The sequence below is a fragment of the Nannobrachium achirus genome, assembly GCF_963921795.1.
Source record: "Nannobrachium achirus genome assembly, chromosome: 15".
In the NCBI taxonomy this organism is placed as follows: Eukaryota; Metazoa; Chordata; class Actinopteri; order Myctophiformes; family Myctophidae; genus Nannobrachium; species Nannobrachium achirus.
This window is the reverse complement of record NC_137822.1, coordinates 46,301,262-46,327,852: the sequence shown is the minus strand read 5'-3', so window position 1 is coordinate 46,327,852 and position 26,591 is coordinate 46,301,262. Positions and strand designations below refer to the sequence as shown.

Sequence of the window (26,591 nt, the reverse complement as noted above, 5' to 3'; positions counted from 1 at the left end):
TTGAGGCATTACATTTTGTTTAACACGGTTCTATTGTGAAAATAGCAGATCTACATGCTCACAACACCTCGCGTTGCGAGCCGTTGTGAGCATGTAGATCTGCTATTTTCACAATTTCAGCCTCTAATATTTGACACTTTGGCCAATGTTTAATTTGTCATTTTAGAGGTATTGAAAAAGTCCTTAAATTGTCACTTTAGAAATGTGCAGATAGCCTCTATACACTTAAACTTTATGTTGGTTTGTTTACTGTTGAGTGAGAAAACAATGTTGCACTTTAAGTTAATCAGCTGGGGACCCCCCAGAATAATGTGGGGACCCCCTCCTCCCACAGGTTGAGAACCAGTGATCTAGGATAGTGCGAGTGCAGCAGCAAGTGCCAGGGGGCTGAGGTGGAGTCTGAAGAGGTGAGTCTGAAGAGATTACGGACAGAGGTTTGGAAGTGAGTCTGCAGTTCTAAACTGCAATGGGGGAGTTCACTTCATTCTACAGCTTGGGAGACAAAGGGGAGAAGAGGCCAGAGAGACAGAGAAAGTGTTGAACTCTCTGGGCCAGAGAGGTAAATGGTAAATGGTGCATTTATATGGCGCCTTTATACATAGATTGTGCATTACATTCACCCATTCACTTCACACACACAATCATTCACAGATGGCAGAGGAAACCATGCAAGGCACCAACCTGCTCATCGGGAGCAACTAGGGGTTCAGAGTCTTGCTCAAGGACTCTTCCACACCAACTCTGGGGGAGCCCAGGATCGAACTGGAAACCCTTCGGGAACCGTCTAACAGACGTGCGTGTTCTAATAACGGTTTCTCTACCCCTGAGCCACTCTCGGGGGCCACAGGGGCAGAGAAAGTGTTGAACTCTCGGAGAGGCAGAGAAAGGCAGAGGGACTTTTCTTTCAACCAGGAGTGGAGTGGGGACCCTGGGCTTGCCACTACATGGTGTGATTAAAAGTGAAAAGAGAGGGTGATTGTTTGAGGAGCAGGAAGGCAACAATGCAGCTTCCTAAAGGACAGCAGATGTTCTTCTTCCCACAGCCTCCAGGAGAGGCCCGGGGAAGGAGAGAACATTATCTCAATATGCAGCTATGTGGAGCTGAGCTCTGCTCTCCTCTCCTCTCTGCACACACACTAAGGCATTCACCAATAGTACATTTTAGTATTCGAATTATTCGACCTCAAAGTATTCGCATAGTCGAATATTCGACAGGACTGCCCAAACTGTCAAATATTAAGTAAGCAAGAGGCGAACATTGTGAAAATAGCAGATCTACATGCTCACAACGCCTCGCGGAACCGAGTCACATTAAATGTAATACCTACAATTCAAATACTACTTGTAGATCGGCTATTTTCAAATGGCCGAAATGTATATAGGCTGGAAGTGTTTAGTGTATGTTCTGTAATAAGAATACAAATCTACAAGTAACTAAAGGTTTCAAATAAATGCAGTGGAGTAAAAGTACACTATTTGGATTAGAGATGTAGTGGAGTAGAAATAAAGCATTGGAAATTGGAAATACTAAGTAAAGTACAAGTAACTCAAAATTGTACAGTATTAGGTAAATGTACTCTCACACACACACACACACACACACACACACACACACACACACACACACACACACGGGCATTCACCAAATTCGATGTTGTTCACCAAAGTCTCATTTTTGTTTTGTTTTGTTTTCTCTATAAAAACAATATATAGGGGTTCTCAAACCTTTTTAGGCCGTGACCCCCAAAATAAACATATTTGAACTGTGGACCCCCACCCTGACAAGCACTTAGAGTTGTGGGTGTTACGTTTAATGTGACTCGGTTCTGCAGATAAAATATTGCGAGGCGTTGTGAGCATGTAGATCTGCTATTTTCACAATGTTCGGCTCTTGCTTACTTAATATTTGACAGTTTGTCCAGTCCTGTCGAATATTCGACTATTCGAATACTTTGAGGTCGAATAATTCGAATACTAAAAATCACTATTCGTGAATGCCCTAGCACACACACGCGCGCGCACACACACACACACACACACACACACACACACACACTGTCAGCGTGTCTTGTATAACCTGCTCCCAGCTCCCTACACCCTCCTCCTCCTCCCTGCTGTTAGAATCGCTGCAGAATACATAAAAACATAACTTCATAAAAGTTTTGACAACGTCAACACTGCTGGGTCCTCCTGACCCGGCCTCTTACACAAATAAACGATCAGGCCCACTGTTACACAACTTAACAAGATGAAACTTTAACCCATTTAGGCCAAGTTTATTAAGTATTGACGGTTCAAGTGGTTAAATATCTGAAAACACAAATTGACATGAATCCAAAATACACTGGTGATTGTGCTGTCAAACGATTAAACTATATGGAATCTATGAAAAGGTTGTGGGGGGGTCCCTGGTTCATCTCTCTCTCTCTCAACTAAGGGGTCCTTGGCCTGAAAACATTGAAGACCCCTGCTCTAAATGCCTACATCGTTATGTTATCAATATCTTCGGTTTACATACTATGGTGCGTGTACTATGGTGGTGTATCTTAGGTTGGTACGTGAGTCCGGGCTGCATTCCTTAACGAGGATATGACAGAATGTAACCCCTACTCTACTTAAACAACAAGCGGCATTCTATTTTTCAGTGTCGGGTGGAAAGCCAAGAGATTCAAGGCATGGCAGTGTTCCTTCTCAACATGACTGGGCATGTATAGCAGGAGCCTTGCAGGGACCTGTGAAGCAGCCAGCCTGTTATGCTTGCTTTCTCTCCCTCCCTCCCTCTTTCTCTCTCTCCCTCTCCCTCCCTCTTTCTCTCTATCTTTCTCTCTCTCTGTCTTTCTCTCCCCCCCCCCCCCCCAGCAGTGTTGCCATATGCTTGTGAGAGAAACAAGCAGACAGGTAGAAGAAAACGGGCCCAAAAGAAGCGTTGCATCATGCCATGATCACACATCAGAATAATAAAAATGGGGCAGCAAAATAATATAGCCTTGAAATCAGTCTTACCAGCTACTTGAAGTGAACCCTAAATTATCGATGGACTATTCAAAAATGGCCCTTCTACAACTTCACAACGCGCTGTGAGCTTAAGGCTGTCACAACAATGCAACTTGCAACTGCCATTGGGGGTAGTGGTTGCAAGCAGTTGTAAGTAATTGCATGCAACGGTTGTTGTTGCAAGAGTTGGTCGTATTGGTGTGGACTGGCCTTAGCCAGTGAAAAATAGCAGATATACAAGCTCACAGCGCGGCACCAAGTGCCGCGCTGCAAGCTTGTAGATCTGCTATTTTTGGAAAAAGTTGTGAAAATGTGTGCAAATCTTTGAATATATGTATTTTTAAAGCGAACGTTTGTAACTCAAATTTTGCTTCTGGGGGGTCCCTGGAACTAAATATTTAGTGATGGGGGTCCGTGGCCAAATACATATCATTTTGGGGGTCCTTCACATGAAAAAGTTTGAGAACCACTGACATGGTAGTCTCTCAAGAACAGACTAACTGAGCTCCAGTTAAGTGAAAAGGACCTTTTCTTTAACGATGGCTGGCCAGATTGCTGACATAGAAAAATTGGGTTTTTCAAAAAAACCTTAGAAGGATTCAAAAGACACTTATAGAATCGGGTCAAAATTCTAATTTTCACGATTTTTCCAAAATAGCAGATTGTATATCTGCTGTTTTTCATTAGTTAAAGCATAAAATAATAATACACTATAATGTGTACCCGTTATGCCTTAGAAACAAGTCCCAAAAAACTGCAACCCGAAAGTAGCAAAATATTTAACAGGAGACTTTACGGAATAAAACAAGCCCAAAGAGGCTTAAAATAAGCAGAGCTGGCAACACAGCTCTGCACCCATTTGGAGGAATGCTTTTGGCAGGTGAAGAGAAAACAGAGAGCTCTGTAAACACACACCTGGAGTAACGCTTGTACTCAACACAGAGTAGACAAGGGAACACTTCTAACCAAGATGCAGTGAGGGGAAAAGTACTTAACTACTGAAAAATAGCAGATCTAGATAGATAGATAGATAGATAGATAGATACCTTTATTATCCCAAGGGGGAAATTCAGTTGTCCAGAAGTAGCACAGCAGTATACAGTTATTTACAAAGTTACAGAGACGTAAGAAAAGATAGATAAGAGGGGGAAAAAAACAAAAACAAAGACAAGAGCAGTACAGTACCAATAAAGAGAAGGTGCATCAATAGAGGGGGCGAATAATATATAAGTATATATATATACATAAAGTGTCTTGCAAAAGAGACCATAGCAGTCAATGCTAGTTAGTGCAAACAAGTATCTCACTGTCATTGTTAAACAAAGCAAAAATACTCAGAAACTACCAACACTAACAACCTAATAGTGCAGTGTCAAAAATCAGTGCGAAAAAAGAAGAGACTAGGAAGCGTGTCACCGCAAGGCGCACATGAGCACTCTTCCTGGAAGGTCCTTAGAGGTCAAAGTCAATACAGCAATAGTTCCTTAGAGGTCAAAGTCAATACAGCAATGGTTCCGTAGGTCTAAGTTAGGAAGGGAGACCTTTTCAAGCGTCCGTTATGTGTCTCGTTGTACAGCTTAAGGGCAGCCGGTACAAAAGATTTTCCTAATCTCTCACATACTCTCACTACAAGCTCACAGCGCGGCACCGAGTGCCGCGCTGTGAGCTTGTAGATCTGCTATTTTTGAAAAAGTCGTGAAAATGTGTGCAAATCTTTGAATATATGTATGTATTTTTAGAGCGAACGTTTGTAACTCAAATTTTGCTTGTGGGTGGTTAGGTGGTTAGTGAAAAGGACCTTTTCTTTGACGATGGCTGGCCAGATTGCTGACATAGAAACATAGGTTTTTTCAAAAAACCTTAGAAGGATTCAAATGACACATAGAATCGGGTCAAAATTCAAATTGTCATGATTTTTCAAAAATAGCAGATCTATAAGCTTGCAGCGCGGCACTCAGTATTCCACATTTACTTGAGTAAAAGTACAAAAGTACAGGTAAATTTGATTTAAAGTACAGACGTATGCAGTATATCATTATGCAGATGTTTATAATCTATACAATCTTTTTGAAAATAGCAGATCTACAAGCTCACAATGCTTCGCCTCCAACCTGGGGGAGCAACTAGGGGTTCAGAGTCTTGCTCAAGGACACTTCGACACCGACTCTGGGGGAGCCTGGGATTGAACTGTGAAATAACCGAAGCCTATATAAGCTTGGCTGCTTAGCAGATATTTTAATAAAACTAAAAAATGCAAAAAGGTATTGTAAAATATACTTTAGCGGACAGAAACAACGAACAGATTACAGCGTGATCATTTCCCAGCTTTCGGGGAGGTTGCGGTTACAGTCACTCTACTATAGCATTCGGAGAGATTGTGGAATAGTTTGTCTGGCTAAAGAGGCTTAGCACTAATACTGGAACCTCAAACTTAAGAGCTTTCCAAGTTCACCAGAGGAGCAGCGTGTAACACTGGACGGGGGAGCAGAGAGGCCCAGGCAAGGAGCTACACTGAACTGCTACACTGCTGTTTGGAAAAGGCTTAGGGAGCCTGGGAGTGTGGGATACTCTCTCCCTCTCCCTCTCCCTCTCCCTCTCTCCCTCTCCCTCTCCCTCTCCCTCTCTCCCTCTCCCTCTCCCTCTCTCTCTCTCCCTCTCTCTCTCTCTTGCCCCTGCCAAGGGAACCAACATTATCAAAACATTTTTCTTCTTTTTTTTTACAAAAAGCGGAAGGAGGGGAGGAGAGAGAGAAGAGGAGCGTTCAAGAGTAGGAGGAAGGGATCGAGATCCTCTCCGCAATAAATCACAACCTCTGTGGAAGCAACAAGAAGGCTAGTCTTCACCCTACAGCGCTGAGCGCTGAATGCAGTGATTTTGTTGACTAAAGCTGTGACCACGTTGTCCGGCGTCGACTACCTTTTTCCACCAACGAAAATGTAATAAAAACTGAATGAAAACTAAAATATGATGACTAAAACTAAGACTAAATATATTGACAATGTTGTCAACAAAAGAAAAACTACTAAAATGTGGAAGAGATCCAGTAGAACTAAAAGACAAGTCATTTTATGTTTGGTTGTGCTCTGATAATAGCTTATCTACAAGCTCACAACACGTTACACTGGTTGAAAACCACTGTTCTAAATGATTAAACTGATGTGATATCGATACATTCTCAATGTAAGTATTCTGTGGCTCCCCTGGACTGGTGTCAAGGCACGGCACCCACTTTGAGAAAACCTGATCTATACTCTACTCTCTCTGACTCAAGTACTGTGAGTTGAGTCCATTTGTCTAAAAGCCCCTTCCAGGTCCAGATCCCTGGGCTGGGCTGTTCCCTGCCAAGGCTCAGCGCTCCTTCCAGCTCCCCCTCTTCAAGCCCCACACAGCCTGCCTGCCTGCCACTACCCTGATCTCCCCTCTTTAGGCCTAGAATTATTGAATGCTTTAACTGTTGAAAAATAGCAGATATACAAGCTCACAGCGCGGCACCGAGTGCCGCGCTGCGAGCTTGTAGATCTGCTATTTTTGGAAAAAGTCGTGAAAATGTGTGCAAATCTTTGAATATATGTATTTTTAACGCGAACGTTTGTAACTCAAATTTTGCTTCTGGGTGGTCCCTGGAACTAAATATTTTGAGATGGGGGTCCGTGGCCAAATACATATAATTTTGGGGGTCCTTCACATGAAAAGGTTTGAGAACCACTGACATGGTAGTCTCTCAAGAACAGACTAAGGCGACATTCACACAGGCACGTTTTATGACGATTAAAACGAATCCTATTACGTATTGTTGGAAAATACACAACGGTTGGGCATGTGTGAAGACGCATCCGTATTCTTTTTCGAATAAAAGAAACGAATGCAAATCCACAAAAAAACGGTGGTTTCGATGCGCTACCGCAAACGCTTACCTGTTGGTGTGAATCCATCCGTCTCAAATACATGCAATGAAACATTGTGGTAGGCTATATAGAGCCATGTGCGGGTTAAATCCATAGTTATTTATAAAAGGTTAAATCCCCCCGTCTGTTCTCATTAGATTTCTGACGATTCTGGCCGCCTCCTCCCCTCAGTTGATTTCTGATCACCGCTCCCTCGATCGCACATGGTGTATTATTTGTGAGTTGTTGCTCACAGTTAAATAAAAGGAAAGTGCCACAGGAGTCACTTGTATAGCTGTATATCATATAATATAGGCCGATGTGTGGGTCTTGCTCGCGCGCGCGGCTCTCTGTGCCAAATCGTGTCCAGATGGAGACGCTTCATGCGCGGAGCGCAAAGAGGGAGCCAGCGGAGGGAAAGACGAGGGTCAGAGAGAGAGAGAGAGAGAGAGAGAGAGAGAGACTGAGAGAGAGAGAGAGAGAGAGAGACGTTGACGCTCTACTCTTCGTAGATATTCATATCTTGCTAAAGTATTTTCTGTCTGGTTTATTGCTGGTAGATTTTGCGAGTCCCTCCCGCCGCCGCTGGTTTTATTTTGTGATCGCCCGTTTACGACGTCGACCGCAGATACATAGGCTAATGCGGCGCTTGCGGGGGTCCTGCGGTTACATTGTGAGTTGAACTTGAAGAATTAATAAACACAGGGAGATGAAGGAGGCATTATTATGCAGCTTGGATACATACATGTCCCATGGACAGACGTGGACGATTCCTTGTTTGTTTCGGATGACAAAGTGCAGTGCGAGCGCAAACGTATCAATTAAATATGCAAGAATGTAGCAACTTCACCCCTCCCATTCGCAAGACTAAACCGAATTATATTATGAGAATGTGGCCTAACTGAGCGCCAGTTAAGTGAAAAGGACCTTTTCTTTGACGATGGCTGGCCAGATTGCTGACATAGAAACATAGGTTTTTCAAAAAAACCTTAGAAGGATTCAAAAGACACTTATAGAATCGGGTCAAAATTAAAATTTTCACGAGTTTTCAAAAATAGCAGATCTACAAGCTCGCAGCGCGGCACTCGGTGCCGCGCTGCGAGCTTGTATATCTGCTATTTTTCAATAGTTAAAGCAGTCAATAATTCTAGGCCTAAAATTAAAGCCCCACACAGGCTGCCTGCCTGCCACTATACTAGACTGATCTTTAGACCACCGGTTCACAAACTATGGGTCCCGGGACATTGTTGGTGTCATGCAACCAACCATATTTATGGGTTGTGAGAAAAGTATAAAAAAAGGAGGAGGCCTGCACAGCGTCTTAAGCTCCCCATATGTATAGTTTTTATTGGCAACGTTTCGACCCCATATGGGTCTCTGTCAGACATGAGAAAAGTGAGAAAAGTATTACTTTTTTCCTTACTTTTTCTTTTGTATATATGGATTGCAGAGTCAGACATTATCAAAAAGGGAAAAAGGGGAAAAAAAAGAGTTGCATCGTGAAGTGTTTCTTTTTCAACAAATGTCTCTTTTGGGTCTCGAGCTGAAAAGCTTTAGGAAACCACTGCTTCAGCCCTCTCACTCCCTTCAACCCATGCTTAAGCAAGCCGAGGGGCCCACAGAGGGACTTTAGCATGAAGCACAGGGGCCCACAAAGGGACTTTAGCATGAAGCACATAGTGCCTTTTTGCAACGCCTTTACCAATCAAAGGGGCTCAAACTGTGGCTTTTTGCAACAACAGGGGCCAACATATGGCCTTCACCAAGCAAAGGGGCTCAAACAGTGGCTTTTTGCAATGACAGGGGCCAACATATAGGGCCTTTAGCAAGCTAAGGGGCCCACACAGTGCCTTTAGTAAGCACAAGGGCGTTTAGCAAGCTAAGGGGCCCACACAGTGCCTTTTTGCATGACAGGAGACAACATAGGGCCTTTAGCAATGACAGGGGCCAACATAGGGCCTTTAGCAATGACAGGGGCCAACATAGGGCCTTTAGCAAGCCAAGGGGCCCACACAGTGGCTTTTTGCAATGACAGGGGCCAACATAGGGCCTTTAGCAATGACAGGGGCCAACATAGGGCCTTTAGCAAGCCAAGGGGCCCACACAGTGGCTTTTTGCAATGGCAGGGGCCAACATAGGGCCTTTTTTGCAATGACAGGGACCAAGATAGGGCCTTTAGCAAGCTAAGGGGCCCACAGCCTCTTTCTCTCACGCAGTCTGGGAAACACATGGGACTTTTTCTTCTCCTGCTGCCATAATATTCACACTGGATCACATCTCTGCACTGCTGCCACTCAAACAGCTCCCAACAGCCTTTCAACACCCCCTCCATACCCCCCCCCTCCATACCCCCCTCCATACCCCCGCCCTCCCAGCTCTTCAGTCACACAACAGCCCGTCCCATGCAAAGACATTTCACAATCGCACCACAAAGGGGCAAAGCCAACTGGAAACCTGGCAACCAGAGCTGCGATTTCATGTGAGATAAGAGATTTTAAGGGCATTCAGGGAACCATGGGAAAAATACAACAACTACAGCGTCAAGGCTTGTTCTGAATGTGATTCAGAAGACTACCGGTGTGTTACATTCATGGACATCTAGGACAGGGTTTGTCAGACAGCCACAAGTCAAGGACCCCCCCCCCACCCCCTCCACATTGATATGTTTATTAAGAATATTAAATAACAGCAATGATGAAGAATGCGATTCAGAAAGAGAAGGTTTGCAAGCGAGTGGTCTTCGTAATGAATAGTGTGTTGTTGTAATGTGGGCTATATCTGTCATGAAATCAGATTATTATCTATTTAAATGGTCACCTGAATACACAGAATCTACTGTGAATTCTTGTTTTGCAGTACCTAACTACTAGGTGTGGTCCATATATACCTACAGTATATTATGTATATAATGCCTGGTTCATACTTGTTTTTGAGCAATGCTGAGCACACTTGAGATCTACAAGCTCAAAGCAGGCTGCAGCAGCTGCTATTTTCGTTAAACGACACCCCCACAAGTAAGGCTACAGCTAATTGGTTGGTTCCAGGTGCACTGGCACACTGTGGGCTGGAGGGAGGCAGACTACAGCATTGTGCTCATAGGGGTGAGGCTTGGTTACACAGGCCATCACCATGCTGGCACATTTGTGGACGTTTGTCAAAATTCTATTTTTTTTACAAAACAAGTACTCAAACACATAAAGAGTTACAGTAGCCCTGAATGACCGTTACAGGTAGGGCTGTCACGATTATGACATTTTACATAACGATTAATTGTCACTCAAATAATTGCGATTAACGACTTAATTGTGTTTTTGTCGTTGACAATTACATTTCTGTTTGGCTTTGAAGTTGCACATGGCAGATATGACACATAACCTAAATATACAAAGAAATTACTAACATATTTGACAACTTTATAAAAACACTGATAGTGGAAATAGCTGAACTACAAGCTCACAACGCGTTGCATCGTGACGCGTTGTGAGCTTGTAGATCTGCTATTTCCACTATTTTTTTTACTTTATAAACATGGAAACGATTATGATGATTATGAAAAATAATCGCGATTAGACGATTATGTAATAATTGTGACAGCCCTAATATTTGACAACTTTATAAAAACACTGATAGTGGAAATAGCTGAACTACAAGCTCACAACGCGTTGCATCGTGACGCGTTGTGAGCTTGTAGATCTGCTATTTCCACTATTTTTTTTACTTTATAAACATGGAAACGATTATGATGATTATGAAAAATAATCGCGATTAGACGATTATGTAATAATTGTGACAGCCCTAATTACAGGTGTGTAACTCTGAGAGTACGAATGGAACCAAATGCAACTCCTTGCAACCACCGGAAGATCCCCGGTTCGATCGCTTTACGTCGAAGTGTCCTTGAGCAAGACAGCAAATCTGCTGCCAATATGAGGGTTGGTGCCTGGCATGGCTTCCTCTGCCTTCAATCTGTCAGTGTGCTTGCGTGGGAATTTACATTGTAAAGTTCTTTACATAAAGAGGCCTTATAGAAATGTAAACCTTTTAAAGAAACCGCAGACCAATTAAGTTGGCCACGTTGTCAAATGTTACAGAAGAAAGAGGCAAACGTTGTGGAAAAAGGTATATTATATTCACAATATTTATCTGTGGAACCGAGTCAAACTAAATGTAATGCCTACAATTCCAAGTTCTTGTCAGGGTGGATGGGTGGGGGGTGATTATTGTTTTGAGGGGAGGCAGCCGAGGGGCAGCCTGGTAAAGTTTGGGAAGCCTTGCTGTAAACAGTGGCTTCAAACACACTGCAGTCCAGCTGTGTCAGAGAGAGCCCCCACACACAGAGAGAGAGAGAGAGAGAGAGAGAGAGAGTCATAGGCCATGGCTATACGGAGCTGGATTTTTCATATATCCCGTTTTTTCAGATATCCACATAGAAAACTAGAAGCAGTGCTCTTCCGAGCACAGGTCTCCACCAGGGTGTGCGTCCTGGTGGTACTACTGTATAATAGGCCAATGTAAAAAGGGTGGCATATGTTCGTCACCTTAGATCTTTCATGGCAATCGGACACTGCATGCATGATTTGAAGCATTGTGTTCCAGAAATGTGTTTTGCTAAAGTCTACCTGCTGGTGGCGCTCAGCCCAATGTGAAAAAGGTAGCATTTGTTCCTTGACCTAGTGGGAATATGTGTGGCAAATTTCACGGTAATCGCAAGCTGCGTTGATGATTTGAGGCATTTTGTTCAAAAACTGAGCAATCCTGCAAACTTTGGAAGCTAATATTAGCCAATCAGGATGGAATATGAAATATCAGACAGATCGGACTTGATTACATGACTATAGAGATACTGTGTACCAATTTGCGTGATTTTTGGATAAAATCTCAAGGAGTAATATCCAAAGATGTGTTTTACATAAGTCGGCCCAAAGGTGGCGCTATAAAAGGCTGATGTGAAAAATGCAGGGCAAAGGTTTATCCTTAGCCTCTAGGGAGTGCGCTTACAAAGTTTGAAACTGATCGGTGGAGTTATAGGTAAAACCACAAATGGGCCTGTTATAGCGCCACCATGAGGCTGATTTCAAAAATTTGAAGTGGCATTTCTTCCTCCACCTAGTGGGAACGTGTGTGCGCGATTTCGTGATAATTGCACTTTGCGTTTGGGATTTGAGGCATTTTGATCAAAACGACTCAATCCTACAAACTTTGGAAGCCAATCTTAGCCAATCAGGATGGAATATGAAAAATCGGACAAATCCATATCGATCACATGACTGTCGAGATACTGCCTACCGATTTGTAGGATTTTTGGACAAAATCTGTAAGAGTAGTGCACAGAAATGTGTCTTGCGAACATCGGCCACTAGGTGGCGCTAGAAAAGGCCCATTTGAAAAATGTAGGGCAGAGATTCTAGATTGGCATCCAGGGAATGTGTGTGCTCAATTTGGCAGCGACCGGGCCAACGGCGACTGAGATTAGCTGCACACAAACTGCGAGGACACATGGACGCACGCACGGACGGACGCACGCACGCACGCACGCACGGACACACGGACGGACGAAGGGGAAAACATACTCTCCCCATGCCTTCGGCTGGTGGAGACAAATATCTAGGTCCACACGAGAAAGATATCTAGGTCTAAAATAATCTGAGTCCCCAGACCTCCACTGGGGGACAAGCACACACACACACAGTAAAGTTTTCAGAGATATCCGGGTTCCATGTCTACACGGATCCAGTGAATCGGATATGTTTCAATGTCTTCACTTATTTATCCGGTTTAAAACAATATCCAGCTTCGCGGCCGAAATATCCAGCTTCGTGTGGCTGCAAGCCCCAACAGCAGAAAAGAATTTCTAGTTTCAGAAATATCCAGCTCTGTGTAGCCATGGCCTGAAAGACACATGCAATAGGATGTACTGTATGGATTATTTGACACTCGATTAGTCATTATAAGAGGTGAGATAGTTATAGTGTTAGCTTCATAACAGTCTCCTTGTCTACAGACAAATACGTTTTCTGAAAAACCTATGTTTCAATATCAGCGGTGCTCAGCCTTTTGGTTTGGTTTAGTTTGGTTTGGGCTTAGAGTACAATGTCTAAAAACATCATGTCAAGGACCCCCCCCCCCCCCCCTTGACTTATATGTATTTTACCACAGACCCCCATCTCATAATACTTTGTTCCAGGGACCAAGAGTAAGAAAGATTTGCGTTACAAATGTTCGCTTTAAAACATATATTCAAAGACTTTTCAAAAATAGCAGATTTACAGCGGCACCACGCTGTGAGCTTGTAGATCTGCTATTTTTGAATAGCTAAAGCATAAAATAATGGTTAAAGCGGTTCAAGTCTAAGGCGACACAGATGCGTTCCAGGTCTTAATGACATAACTTTCCCAAAGTGAGGGAGTGACAGATTGCTTCCCAGATCTCAAGATAATAGGAATGCACCGATGTGACGTTTCTGGACGATACCAATAAACGATGCCAACATCCCTGTCATGATCGATAACCGATATTTAGCGATATCGACCGAGCATCTGTATTAAAGTAAGTCCATGTTGTCCTTTCTGAAATTATAATTTTAAACAGCAATGCCTCTTTATTCCAAAACTAGGGAGGGATGCACCGTTATTGAAATGTTGGCCCGTATCCCAACATAAACACAGCTTGAATGTAGTGTTTTTATTTAAAAATGTTCCAACTTGTTGACCCTTTTGAAAGCTTCCCCAGAAAACATGCCTTTATGATCCTCACAAAAAGGCCTTTTGAGTCTCACATTCAAACATTCAAACAAATTATAGTATAATAAAATACAAAAACTGTCTAAAACCGATATTGCATTTTACGGCCAACATCGTCCAATGCTTGTAGATCGGCTATTTTTGCAATTTTTTAAATTCGGGTCATGTTTGCATGACCTGCAAATGACCCCGAATCAATAATATATCAGTATTCTGATATTAACCTGCTGCAGGCGGGTTACGTGAAGGTGGGGGCCGCATGTGGCCCCCGGGCCGGCAGTTGCCCAATGCCCATTATGTATGCTCTATGACTATAGTTGGCGTTATAGTTGTGGTGTGGATTCTGGACGCTGGTTAAAAGTTAGAAACATTTTTAAATTACGTATATTTGTATACTAGTTATTGTCATGGTATTGGTTATTGTGGTTGGTGTGAATGGACCGTTATGTGTTATGTTCTCACTGGAATCAGAGAAGTATGCATGATGGGAACAACGGGTCCAGGATTAAGATTTTGCAACGACAGCAATGTGCAGAACAATAACATCTATTGGGGAAAGAAACACTCGACTCAACTGACAAGACAAGCAGTCAACATGAGCCCAGTGAATAGTTAGTCAAGTATACGACAATGACACATGACAGAGGAAAATAGGCCAAGTGGCCTACATTTAAATAATGGAAAGAATAAAATAAACGTTGGTAACACTTACAAAAATAAATATTAAAACCGGGAAAGCATTTGTGTCACCTTAGATTTTTGTGTTGCCTATTCAGAATTAGCAGATGTACAAGCTCACTTCATGCTGTGCTGCAAGCTTGTACATCTGCTATTTTTTAAGGTTTTTGAAAAATATTGAAAGTGTGTGAGCTACTGATTTAGAATGCATTTAGTAGAATCGACCTCAGGTCCTGAAGAGTACTCATGATGATCATCAAAACATTATGTTCATCAAAAGAAAGCTTAAAACATCTGCAGATATGGACACACTATTTGGATGCCCATGTGCAAAGTCTGACCCATCAAAGTCTGACCTGAAAAATTTCCCCTAGAATTATATGTATTTGGCCGCGGATGTATTTCAGGGTTTTTCAAGAAATCGCAGATATACAAGCTCATAGTGCAGCACCAAAGTAAAAAATAAATAATTAGGTGACACAGATGCGTCCCCGGTCACATGTACACACAACAGAGGGAAAAGTTAAAGATTAAAAGGTAAAAGTAATACAAAACTAAAGCTTCATGATGCTGTTCGACGCCAAAAATAGCAAACACAACAAGTTATTGAATTGCATGACTGTATGTATATTTGTATTAAATGTGTGTAGTCTTTACTAAGCTACCTAAAGCACATCTCAACTTGTAAGGTTTAGTCCAAGCAGCTGTAAGCCCTCTGCAGGCCTCACATGAGAGTTATTTATTTCAGTTTGAAAAGCGTTGGCCTCGGTTCCCCTTTCTTTGTGGCCAACTGTCATCTTTCTAATATAAACCCAAGTGTCCTTTTTAACCTAGAATCCTTGTCCTGGGGACAACATGGGCAAAAAAATAGCACATCTACAAGCTCACCACAAGCTGGTAAATCAGCTACTTTGGTGAAAAGTGGGGGAAAAGGAGGGGTCCTTGTATAGACCCCGGGGGGATCTCAGGGTTCAATCTAAAGTCAGTGGTTCTCAAATTAACATCTATTCGACCGCGGACCACCATCTGAAAAGGCGTCCCCCAGCGGACCCCCAGAAGAAAAGATTTGCCTTAAACAGTCTTCAGAAATAGCCAATCTACAAGCTCACAATGCGTCACATTGCGACACATTAGTGAGCTTGAGTTTAAAGTAGGATTTGATGCTATGTACTAATTCATTGGGGACCCCCTGTGGAGGCCCTTCACGGACCCCCGGGTGGTCCCCGGCCTCCACTTTGAGAGCCATGACTGCACTAAGTATACAGGGTGTTAAAGTAGTAGTTAAAACAGTCCGTATTTTAGCAGGAGTCACTGGTGAGTGAATCAGTTTTCTAGGCTAACTGCTACTGCTAGGCCTGCATGTTGGAAAGCACTGGGCAGTTTGAAACTAAACACATTTAAGACCTGGAATTATTTTATGCTTTAGCTATTGAAAAATAGCAGATCTACAAGCTCCCAGTGCCGCACTGGGAGTTTGTAGATCTGCTAATTTGGAAAAATCGTAAAAGGTTTTGCTTGGAAATCTTGGAAGAAAACAGTTTTCCAAAGCAAACTTTTGTAACTCAAATAGTTGTTTCTGGGTGGGGGGGGGGGGTCCTTGGAACAACATATTTTGAGATGGGCATCGGCGGACTAATACATGTAATTTTTGGGGTCCTTGACATGAAAAGGTTTGAGAACCACTGATATTTAGAATTAGACATTTTTGGAGACTTGCACCAATTTTCACATTTTTTTCAAAAATAGCAGATCTACAAGCTCGCAGCACGGCACTGAGATTGTATATCTGCTATTATTCAATAGTTAAAGCATAACATAATGGTTAAAGTGGTTAAAATCTAAGGTGACAAAGGTTTCAAGTCACTGGTGAGTGAGTCAGTTTGCATGGCTAACTGCTGCTTTGGGCAGTTTGAAACGTAACGTTTGAGAGAGGGCGAGTGGAGCGTGGAAGTGGTTAGAACTCAGAAACCATACATCCTGTCTCTGCGAGAACTTCAACAGTAAAGACGTGTAACGTAACGTGCACATGGGTGATCGGATGTAGCTCAACCTCAAGGCTTTAAGAGGAAGAGAGAGAGAGAGAGGTTGTGTGCCACTCGCTCACAAGAAAATCACTCTTTATAAAGCCTGCCTTTATTCCCCCAAATGTTTGCTGCTGTGTCATGTAATGTTGTCTTTGCAGTGCTTCTTGTTTTGTGTGATGTGTTTTGATTCTCTGTGAAGCACTGAGTAACTTTGTTCTGAAACTTTGTAAGTCTGAAACTTTGTAAATCAAGATTTAGATGGCGTTTTTAGAAAAAAGAAATGCTGCCATTTGTTTCAGAAAGCATTAGGCCCTGCCTGTAGTGTACACACAACGATGCAATGTGACGAAGCTCTGTTTACACAATGCTGTACCCCCTCCACTCCAACTGTATATAATATGTTCCCCTTTTTCAACTGTTCTTATTATATTATGACACTTGCTTTGGCAATGTAAACGTATGTTTTCTCATGCCAATAAAGCTCCTTTGAGTTGAAATACAAATTGTGCCTCGCTGCGCAAAATTGTGAACATTTGTGCAAGTCTTTCGAATAAATTTGACCCGATTCTATGAATGTCTTCTAAATCCTTCTTCTAAATCAGTGGTTCTCAAACCTTTTCATGTCAAGGACCCCCAAAATTACATGTAGGCTATTTGGCCACAGACGCCCCGTCTCAAAATATTTCAGTTACAGAGGTTTCCTTTGAAAAATATATATTCAAAGATTTGCACACATTTTCACAACTTTTCAAAAATAGCAGATCTACAAGCTCGCAGTGCGGCTGTGAGCTTGTATATCTGATATTTTTCAATAGCTAAAGTATACAATAATTCCATGTCTTACTGGGTTAAACCTTGTGTACTTTGTAGTCCGGTGTCCCCCAGGGGTCCGTACTCGGAGTCTCGGACCCCTCCTTTATTCCCTCTACAGTAAATGGAATCCCTTCATCAAAACGTAGCCTACTAACTAGCCTGCAATCTTCACTGAACGTTTGGCCTGGTTGTGACTCATAACGGAGGCGGACTTCTGGGAAGCGTGGTTCTTCATGTGGTCGACATGACTCCGGTGGAGAACACTTCAAACAGGATGGAGTTTCACTCACGACGCTCTTAATAATTAGTCTATGATATTATTATTCTAACAGAAGGCAGAGTATCAGACAATCAAATCTTTCCTGGAAGGTGAATCAGTTAGAACTGTGATTCTCTCAACCGCGTTCCGTTTCCAGAACCCTCGCTTTGATACCCATTATTTATTAGGCCAGGGAAACCCCCGTTTGATGTCCTTCTTCTAATCACTGGGACCCCAGACTAAATGTACTGTGAAATCCTCAGTGACATTTTAACCTCTGAGAGTGTACAGTACAGCATGGAACCAAATGGACCCATCTGTGCACTCTGTCAGTTGCAGACCCCTATCGTTCAACGTGGTTCCATTTGTACCCTGTCAGAGTTTTGGAGCTGATAAGGAATAAGGATCCAACTGGACCTACAAGATTAGATCTGGTATATATATATTATTATTTTTTAAACCTTGAAAATGTTTGCAAAATCTGCAAATCTTTGAATATTTAAATTTGCTTTCGTGGGGTCCCTGGAACAGAATATGAGGGGGCTCGGTGGCCAAATGCATATCATTTTGGGGGTCCTTGTCACAATGAAAAAACCTTCATCTAAGGGCGCTCGCTGGCCTACTGGTCCAGGCGCATCCCACTTAGGCATTGCCACATAGGCATGGATGCCTGGCGGCGTCGCCGGTTCAATTCCCGATCCAGGCGACCTTTGCCGCATGTCACTCCCCATCTCTCCCCCCATTTCCTGTCAGTCTACTGTCTATCAATAAAGGCATAAAAGCCCCAAAACAAATCTTAAAAAAAGACACTTTCATCTAACCACTGATATAGCAACATAGTATACTATATAGCAAGCAACCTTTGTTGTGTATCACTCCCCATCTCTCTCTCGCTCTCTCTCCCCATCTCTGTCAAACTACTGTATACAATCTAATAAAAGCAACTAAAAAAGAAAATCTTTTGGAATGAAGTTATGAAGTGTTTGTCAGGAATCTTTAAAATCACAGTTCCACTAAGTGCTAAACTCTGCATACTTGGAATTTATCCAAAGAACTTTATACAACCAGCAAAACTCTCCAAGCTAGAAGAGTGGTGGCACTATGTTGGAAAAGAGTTGATGCCCCTACGTTGAGGATGTGGCATCGAGAACTCATGAACTCTATTGGACTGGAGTGGAGAGACTAAAATATATAGTTAGGGGTAGACAGAACGAGTTTGACCAGCTTTGGGGAATATATATGAATGCTACGGAAACAAACACTTAAGGATAGTGCTCATGTTCACAATGGCAATGTATGCTTGGAGAGAAAGGGGAAAAAGAGAGGAGGAAAGGGAAAAAACAATTGGGAAAGAAAATGATGTAAACAATGTATGGTTGGGGAAAATCTGTGTGGAAAATGTATGGGAACTTTGTATTATATTATTATTATTATATTATTATTAGTATTGATACTCTGGGTGGGCATGTGCAGGTGGTGTGTGTGGGTGGGTGTGAGTGTCTATGTGTGTTGTATGTAAAAAAAATAAAACTCAAACTCACCCTGTTCGGAGTCGGAGTCCGTCTCGGCCCTGCCGGGGGATCCACCGCCACCTCCGGGCGGGGCTACGGGCAGCGGCCTGAGGGGGCGGGGCTTGGGCGTGGGCGGAGACAGCCACTTCTTCCCCACGTACTCCACGTAGGTCCCCGGGAAGTCTCCCTTCTCCTGGGTGTTGTGGTTGAGGCCCGGCAGCCAGCCCAGCTCCTCCGGCCGCTCCTCCAGACCCTCGCTGTAGCCCAGCGCCACCAGGGACCCCCTGCTCACCGTCAGGAGGTCCCCCACGTGCAGGTCGATGTCCTCCTCGCGCTCCTTCTTGTAGTCGTACAGCGCCCGGTACTGGTAGCCCTCCGCGCTCATCGTGATGACGAACTAAAAACGATGTCGAGGATGTGTGTGAAAAAGGAAAAAAGACGTTCAACCGACTGGCGTTAAGGATCCTGCGACTATGTGGACTAATAAGGAGTCCGAAAGGTTTTACGGGGTAAAGTTGCACTGCTTTACCCCGGGAGAATAGAATAGCTTCAAGGCAAGCGGTGTTGTTTTGGAGAAAACGAAATAACTAAATGTCTTTAGCCCGTGTCGGTATTTCCAGAGTTTATGTCATTTTTGTGAGCGGTCGCCTGCGGGAGCTTCTCAGTCCTGTTGTTGTGATGCTGTTGTTGCCTCCAGCGTTGCACGACGTCCATGGGTACACAGCCTGGAGCCACGGGAGACCTGCAGGAGATGACAAGATAATGGAACACGTGCCGTTTGTAACATACAAAACACATCATGGTAAATGCATTTGTATGTAGGGCCTTAATCCAAAGCACTTTGAAATGTGCATTACATTCTCACACACGCACCCACGTACATACACACACACACCCAGGCGTTGACACTAACGGTTGCTCACCTGCAGGTAAAGTTTGCTTTCAGGTTGCCCCGACCGGGCGAGTGCTCGTTTGAGAGGGGACGCTACCGTCTATAAACACAACACCAGATATCTGTCTAAACCTGAACGTGGCCCGAGAGCTCTGTCTTCTGGTCTTCAGCAGCTATTTGGATTTGGAAGTATTGAGGTATGACATTTTTTATCACACAGCCCCAGAAAGAAAGAAATAAGTGTTAAATTGTGCAGTATTTAAAAATGTACCTATCATTTTATAATGGACAATTTACTTTTCGGGCAAGTGGGCATGAGCTTTGGGCAAGTAGAACATGACCTGTACTTGCCCGATTGGCAAGTACCTCTGAGATCTTAGTGTCAACCCCTGTATCTGTCTAAACCTGAACGTGGCCAGAGAGCTCTGACTTCTGGTCTGTGGAATGTAAAATAAGAGCACTGTTTACCTATAATGTGCCGTTTTTACTGTTGCTACACTTAAAAATACAAAATGACAAGTGTGAGCCCATAGTCCTATTCAAAGCTAGGTATGTGGCATAAAGATTGAGGAATCTCAGTTATGACATTGTTTTTTTCACAGCCCCAGAAAGTAAATCATCATTTTATAACGGACGATTTACCTTACTTTTAGGGCAAGTGGGCATGACATTTGGGCAATTTGATCATGACTTACTTATCCGAGGGGCAAAGTGCCTCTGAGACCTTAGTGTTAGTGTCAACCCCTGCACACGCACACTCACACAGCGACTAGGTCTGACACAATTATTACATAATCGTCTAACGGCAATGATTTGAGATAAACACAGTTATTTTTGCATAACCATCATTTCCATGTTGAAAAATTTGCATTTTGAAAAAAAAAATACAGTGGAAATAGATCGATGTGCTCACGAAAGTATACATTTATTATTAAATATTATAAAATATTCAAATATTTCAAAAAGCATCTGTGTCATTTTTTATTTTATTTTTTAATTTAGCTACCGGTATTTCAGCTTGAAATGCTGTTTTAGTTGGGTTAGGGTTAGGGCTAGCAATACCACAATATAAAAATACTGGAGTAAAAAGTATAACATTTGCCTCACGTGTAATTATAGGCCAAAAGCTTTAGATTTGTTTTCCCTAAAATGTTTAAATAGTAAGGTGTTATAAGGGACAGCAAATATGAGTGGCATTGATACATAAATGATGACTATTAACTGTATTCATTAAGCCAAACAACATACATGTTCTCTCAGCCTCAAAGAATAAATCTGCCTGGTGACTTAACTTAACCTTATGGTGGATTTACAGTAAAGACATTGGCTATAACGGCTCAACTCACACAACCATTGCACAAGTTAAACATAACATGACACCATGACACAAACACTACTTGCATAAATGTAGACTTCCTATTTGCTTGTTTAGTTCAGTGGTTCTCAAATTGTGTGTGTGTGTGGGGGGGGGGGGAGGGGGTCCCCAGCTAAAATAGTTGATATAGCATCAAAACATTTTTAACCACTTCAACCATGATATGCATCGACTTTGTAGCAACCTGTTGTTGTGAGCTTATCTGCTATTACAATTTAAATTAAAATAACCATGGACATTGTGAATGTTGTTGAAACATTTTAACAACATAAGTGTAAAACTTATGGTGTCCTGGTCACAACAACATTAACAGGCTGGTTCAGCTATAGTTTGGACTGTAGTTTGTGTATTCTGTTCTTTACCATTACCATGTATTTTGTCATGGGTTATGTTGTCTTTATTGTTTTATGCTAATAGTTGAACATTTGCATCCTTGCTCTATTCCACTATCATTTAGGCCTATAACTGCATTCCTATATAACTACACAATTATGTGTCAGTCATGCAATGTTATATGAGTTTTAAAAGGGCCCCCAAAAGCTTTGTTTGAGGTGTTGGTTCTTTTAGTTGACCTTGTACCAGTGAACTGTAGGCTACTGTCATGAAACTGTACTTTTTCCTATGCAAACTTCTAATAAAGTCTATTTGAATGCTAATTTAATTATTATACATCGTCCATTTCCACTAAACACAGATAAACAATAGTAAACCAAGTCAACGTCAAAGTAAGGCACGATAATAAGTTGTAGTAACTACAGTTGAAGTGGCGTAAATAAACAATTTGCCTCTGAGATGTAGCATAGTGGAGTAGAAGTAAAAATATTGAAAATTGGAAATACTCAAGTGAAGAACAAATACCTCAAAGTTGTACTTAAGCACAGCACTTCAGTAAATGTACTTAATTCCAACACTGTATAATATAGTGTAGAAAAGTAATAATAATAAATAACAACAGCTTCAGCTACAGTTGGACAGTTCTAGGTTTTTAGGTCTGAACAGCGACACCCAGCGTCAAGTCCGAGCCAGGTCATCCCGAAAACCGCCGATCTACAAGCTCACGAGGCGTCGCGGAGGCGACGCCTCGTGAGCTTGTAGATCGGCGGTTTTCGGGCTCGCGCGAGCGACACCGTCTCGCGACGAGCCAGCTGCATACAATACATAACATTATACTCACACGCATGGAAGCTCCGCAGAACAAACTCCCCCTTTTCTCTCTCTCTTCTCCGGAGAAAAACTTCCTTTCAACGCCAGCGAATGTTGCAAAACACAACTCGTTAACGTCCGAAAGCGATATAAAAGCAAATAAAAAAGTTATAAGAGTATAAAAGTGGTCTTTTTCGACCGACTTTGCATGGAAGTAACGGAACGAGCTTTTTCTTTCTGCTCGAGCGACGAGAGAAAAGCTAATGTTTTGGGAAAGAGGGAGGAGCTAGCGCTGGTCTGGTGGAGTTCTCCTTAACGCTATGTCACTAACCGTCCGCTAGGCCGGCAGAAAGGCTGTGCACCCTCTCTTCTGTAGTAAAAATAACTAATACACTTTCGTTACTCACCAAAACAAAGACATCTCTATGGAGGTGAAAGCCAGCTTTCCTTAGTGGGGACATTCGGAGCCCCCCACGTTACGTCTAAAATACACTTTTTTGGAGAGAAAAGAGAATATTTCGCCGAAGGCAAAATCTGGTGGATGGAACTTTCTAATGACAAGATCTGTAGGGGGCGCTGTGTGGTAGCTAAAACCTCCAAGTGACATGTTTTCTTTTCTGTCCAAAAAAGTATATTTTAGACGTGAAGTGTGGGCTCAGAGTGTAGCCACTAAAGAAAGTAGGCTTTCAACATCTTAGAACAGTCTTTGTTTTGGTGAGTAGTGAAAGTGTATTGTTTAATTTGACTACAGAAGAGAGAATGAGCAGCCTGGGCTACCGCAGCTGTGAGTTTAAAGGCTCATCGGTGACATAGCGTTAAGGAGAACTCTATGGACCAGAGCTAGGGGAGGAGGAGGGGCTGCTGGCAGGCGGAACCAAGGGCCCCAATTGGCTCGCGCGGCTGTCCGTCAACGCGCGTCGAACGGATTCGGACCAATCGCAACCTCCGTACCAACCCGAGCTGAAGTTACATAAAAACTGCCACGTTTGTGTTTCACCCGTACGACGGTGTGTGTTGGGCGTCGTGCGCGCGCGCGCTGTGTGTGTGTGTGTGTGTGTGTGTGTGTGTGTGTGTGTGTGTGTGTGTGTGTGTGTGTGTGTGTGTGTGTGTGTGTGTGTGCGCGCGCGCGCACGTATACCCGCGTGCGTGCATGCATGTGTCAGTGAGAGAGAGACACACACTGAGGGGAATGAGAGACAGACAGAGATACATAGTTCAATTCAAAGGAGCTTTAAATGTTTATATGAAAAAGTAGACTATATCTATTGTAAAAGTACAGAATTATTGGAATCAAAATATACTCAAAGCACCAAAAGTAAAATTACTAATGCTTACAAGCTCACAACGCGCCAAGATGCAATACGTTGTGAGATTGTAAGTGGTCTATTTTCAAATTGCCTATGGGCTAAAGTGATTAATGTATATGTTTTATATAATCATTTATATCTGCAGTAACCAAAGTTTTTAAATGACTGTATAGTGGAGTAAAAGAAGTAGCCTAGTAGGCTACACTATTTATCTCTGAGATGTAGGCTAGGCCCTATAGTGGAGTAGAAGTAAAAGTAGGCCTACTGAAAATGTAAAATATTTCAGTATTAGGCTAGGCCTAAAGATTCCTCATATTTGTACTTAAGGTACGTATAGGCTACTTGAGTAAATAGTTAGGACTCATTCTTAGTTCACAGCACTACAACAAAGTGCAAACACAGCAGCAACAGTTTGAAGTGTTGTGATAGGAGGAGGATGTTTAGTTAACTGTCTCGGTGGTGCCAGACTGCAGTGGCTCAGGACTGGAGGGAGGTAGAGGGAACATGTTAGATTCCCGGTTTGAGTTAGTGCGGAAGTGTCCTTGAGCAAGACTCTGAACCCCTAGTTGCTCCCAGTGAGCAGGTTGTTTGTTGCTTTGCATGGTTTCCTCCGCCATCGGTGTGTGAATGTGTGTGTGAATGCAATGCACAGTCATTGTAAAGCACCTTGGATAAAGCCTATAAATAAGCCATTTACTGTCTCAATACATGAAAATACTAAACAGAGTGCAGATCCACAAGGTCACAACACATCGCATTGTGAAAATAGCCAGTCTAGCTTGCATTGTGAGGCGCTGTGTGAGCTTGTAGATCTGCTATTTTCACAATATTTATCTCGGAAACTGAGTCAAACTGAATGCCTCAACTCCTACAAGTCCAAGTGCTTGTCAGGGTAGGGGGGTCCCCAGTTCAAAACAAATTCAAAATGTCAAAGAAAGTCTCTAAATTAGAAAACACATGTATAAGAAATATGGTGAAAATAGAAGATCTGCAAGCTTGCAACGTGGCACGAAGACACGCGTTGTGGATGTCCTATAGATTTTCACAACGCTTGGAGCTATTTTCACTAGTTTGGGGGTCCCAGGCAAACGTCTGATGTCTCTTTTGGGTCTTGAGCTAAAACTAAACGTTTGGGAACCACTGATCTACAGATATGAGGCTTCCAGTCAACAGAGAGGACATACAGTATATTAGTCATAAGCCTGCTCTGTAATTACACTTCTGCTTAACAGTACTCTTAGTGACTGCAACGTTGCCTGGGCAACACCAAAATGAAATGATTTCTTATCGTATAAGAAGTAAGTAAATCTGCAAATAGGCTACACCCTGGCAAAGTTTGGGAAGTGGAAACTGAATGACTCACGGTGATTGGCCGGCCGCATGGAATCCTGCACGTTCCGTCCAATCAAGCCCCCAGGGCTTGAGTTTTTTTTAAAGGCCTGATTTATTACGTCATCGTATGATGGTGTTGCACGCTGGAAATAGAAGATCTAGATACCAATACTTTTGTACTTTTACTCAGTAGTCAGTACTCACTTAAGTAAATGTTAAATTCCAGACTTTTACTTCTAACAGAGTATTTCTATATTGCCCTAGTTAACATTCAAACCTTCCAACGTTTTCCACCACTGGCAATGTATGGAATGCATGTGCTGATTAAAAAACAATAACATAAAAACTAGAGACTTGTGTTTGTGTGTTGCTAAAATGTTTAAAAAAACATAATAGATCCGTTATTTTCAAATATGTACTGTATATAGAGGGATCAAAGTGGTCAAACTGATTGTGATGCCAAGACATTTTGCTCAAGGACCCCTGGGGGTCCCCATACCCCACTTTGAGAACTACTGCTGATCAGCCAAGTACACATAAGATAAGATAAGATAGCATAAGACATACTGTAGGAGAAATTAATCTTAGTAGCATGTTGCTCTGTTGTTGTAAACAACCTTCACGCACAAAAAACAACACTTAGAAATAAAACCCATAGATTTACAAATCAGTGTTTTTTTTTGTTTTTGTTTTTTTCAAATACTGTACTTATCCAGTGGCGATCTCTTCAGTTTGTAGATCGGTCTTTTTATTTATTTCAATAAAAACTATGTTTAATGCAGATATATATTGTTTTATTAAAATGGATACATTTCTTAATGACACTAATGCTAATAATAATAATAACTTGCAATATATTCAAAGTATAATAAAGAATACATCATGGATTATAGTAACACTGTCAAATAAATTCCAACATGAAGAAGAAAATAAATGTAACTGCTATACAAACGATTCTATACAAAAAGTGGTTTTCATCAGGAATAATAAAAAAGACTGTACTCTGCTAAGTAACATTTGATCAGAAACCAGCTTGTAAATTACCAATCATATTCATAACCATAGATTAAGAATCCATGTAAAACCAATAGCAGTCTGTCTTGGTTTATGTCAGTGGACAGTAAGTTACTGCAGTCTGGCCTTAGTTTTGAGTCAGGTTTTGTCGTAAACTGCAATTTTGAACTCTTTGAATTTTGATAAAACACTGACACTTTGTGACAAGATAAAACATCAAGAAGTAAATGTATAACTACATTTTGACCAAAAATGCAGTTACTGCACTCTGGCTTTGTAGAGAATACTTGTCATACAAAAATATCTTGCATAATATTATGTCTTCAATTATTATTTGTTATATTAAAATTATATTATAAAATGAGATGCTGCATCTCAATGGGGCTTTCCCTTCAATAAAATCTTACACATCTGACAAAATTGTATTTACAAAAAACAAAACACAGAGGTGTCATTTCAGAAAGAAGGGGTGGCAAAACATACGTTACCACAGACCCTTTTCTAAAATAGCAAAGATAATAGATCTACAAGCTCTCAACGGGTCACCACTGTTTTCGCGGTTTGTTTGCAAAAGGAGAAAATGTGCGAAAATGTCAGCCAATAATGTGACATTCCAAAAGACACC

General features: G+C 42.2%; 1 protein-coding gene across 1 annotated transcript in view; it reads right to left on the bottom strand.

The window, feature by feature from the left end:
• The window catches only part of pik3r1 (phosphoinositide-3-kinase, regulatory subunit 1 (alpha)), a 109,691-nt gene extending 87,173 nt beyond the window's left edge, over positions 1–22,518 (bottom strand). Inside the window, exons 1-2 of the mRNA XM_080743794.1 lie at positions 22,345–22,518; positions 18,934–19,645 (exon numbers count right to left, since the gene is read on the bottom strand). Coding sequence (XP_080599920.1) covers positions 18,934–19,288 — 355 coding nt within the window. The 5' untranslated portion in view covers positions 19,289–19,645; positions 22,345–22,518. The remainder of the gene's footprint in view (positions 1–18,933; positions 19,646–22,344) is intronic.
• Positions 22,519–26,591: the final 4,073 nt, after the last annotated feature.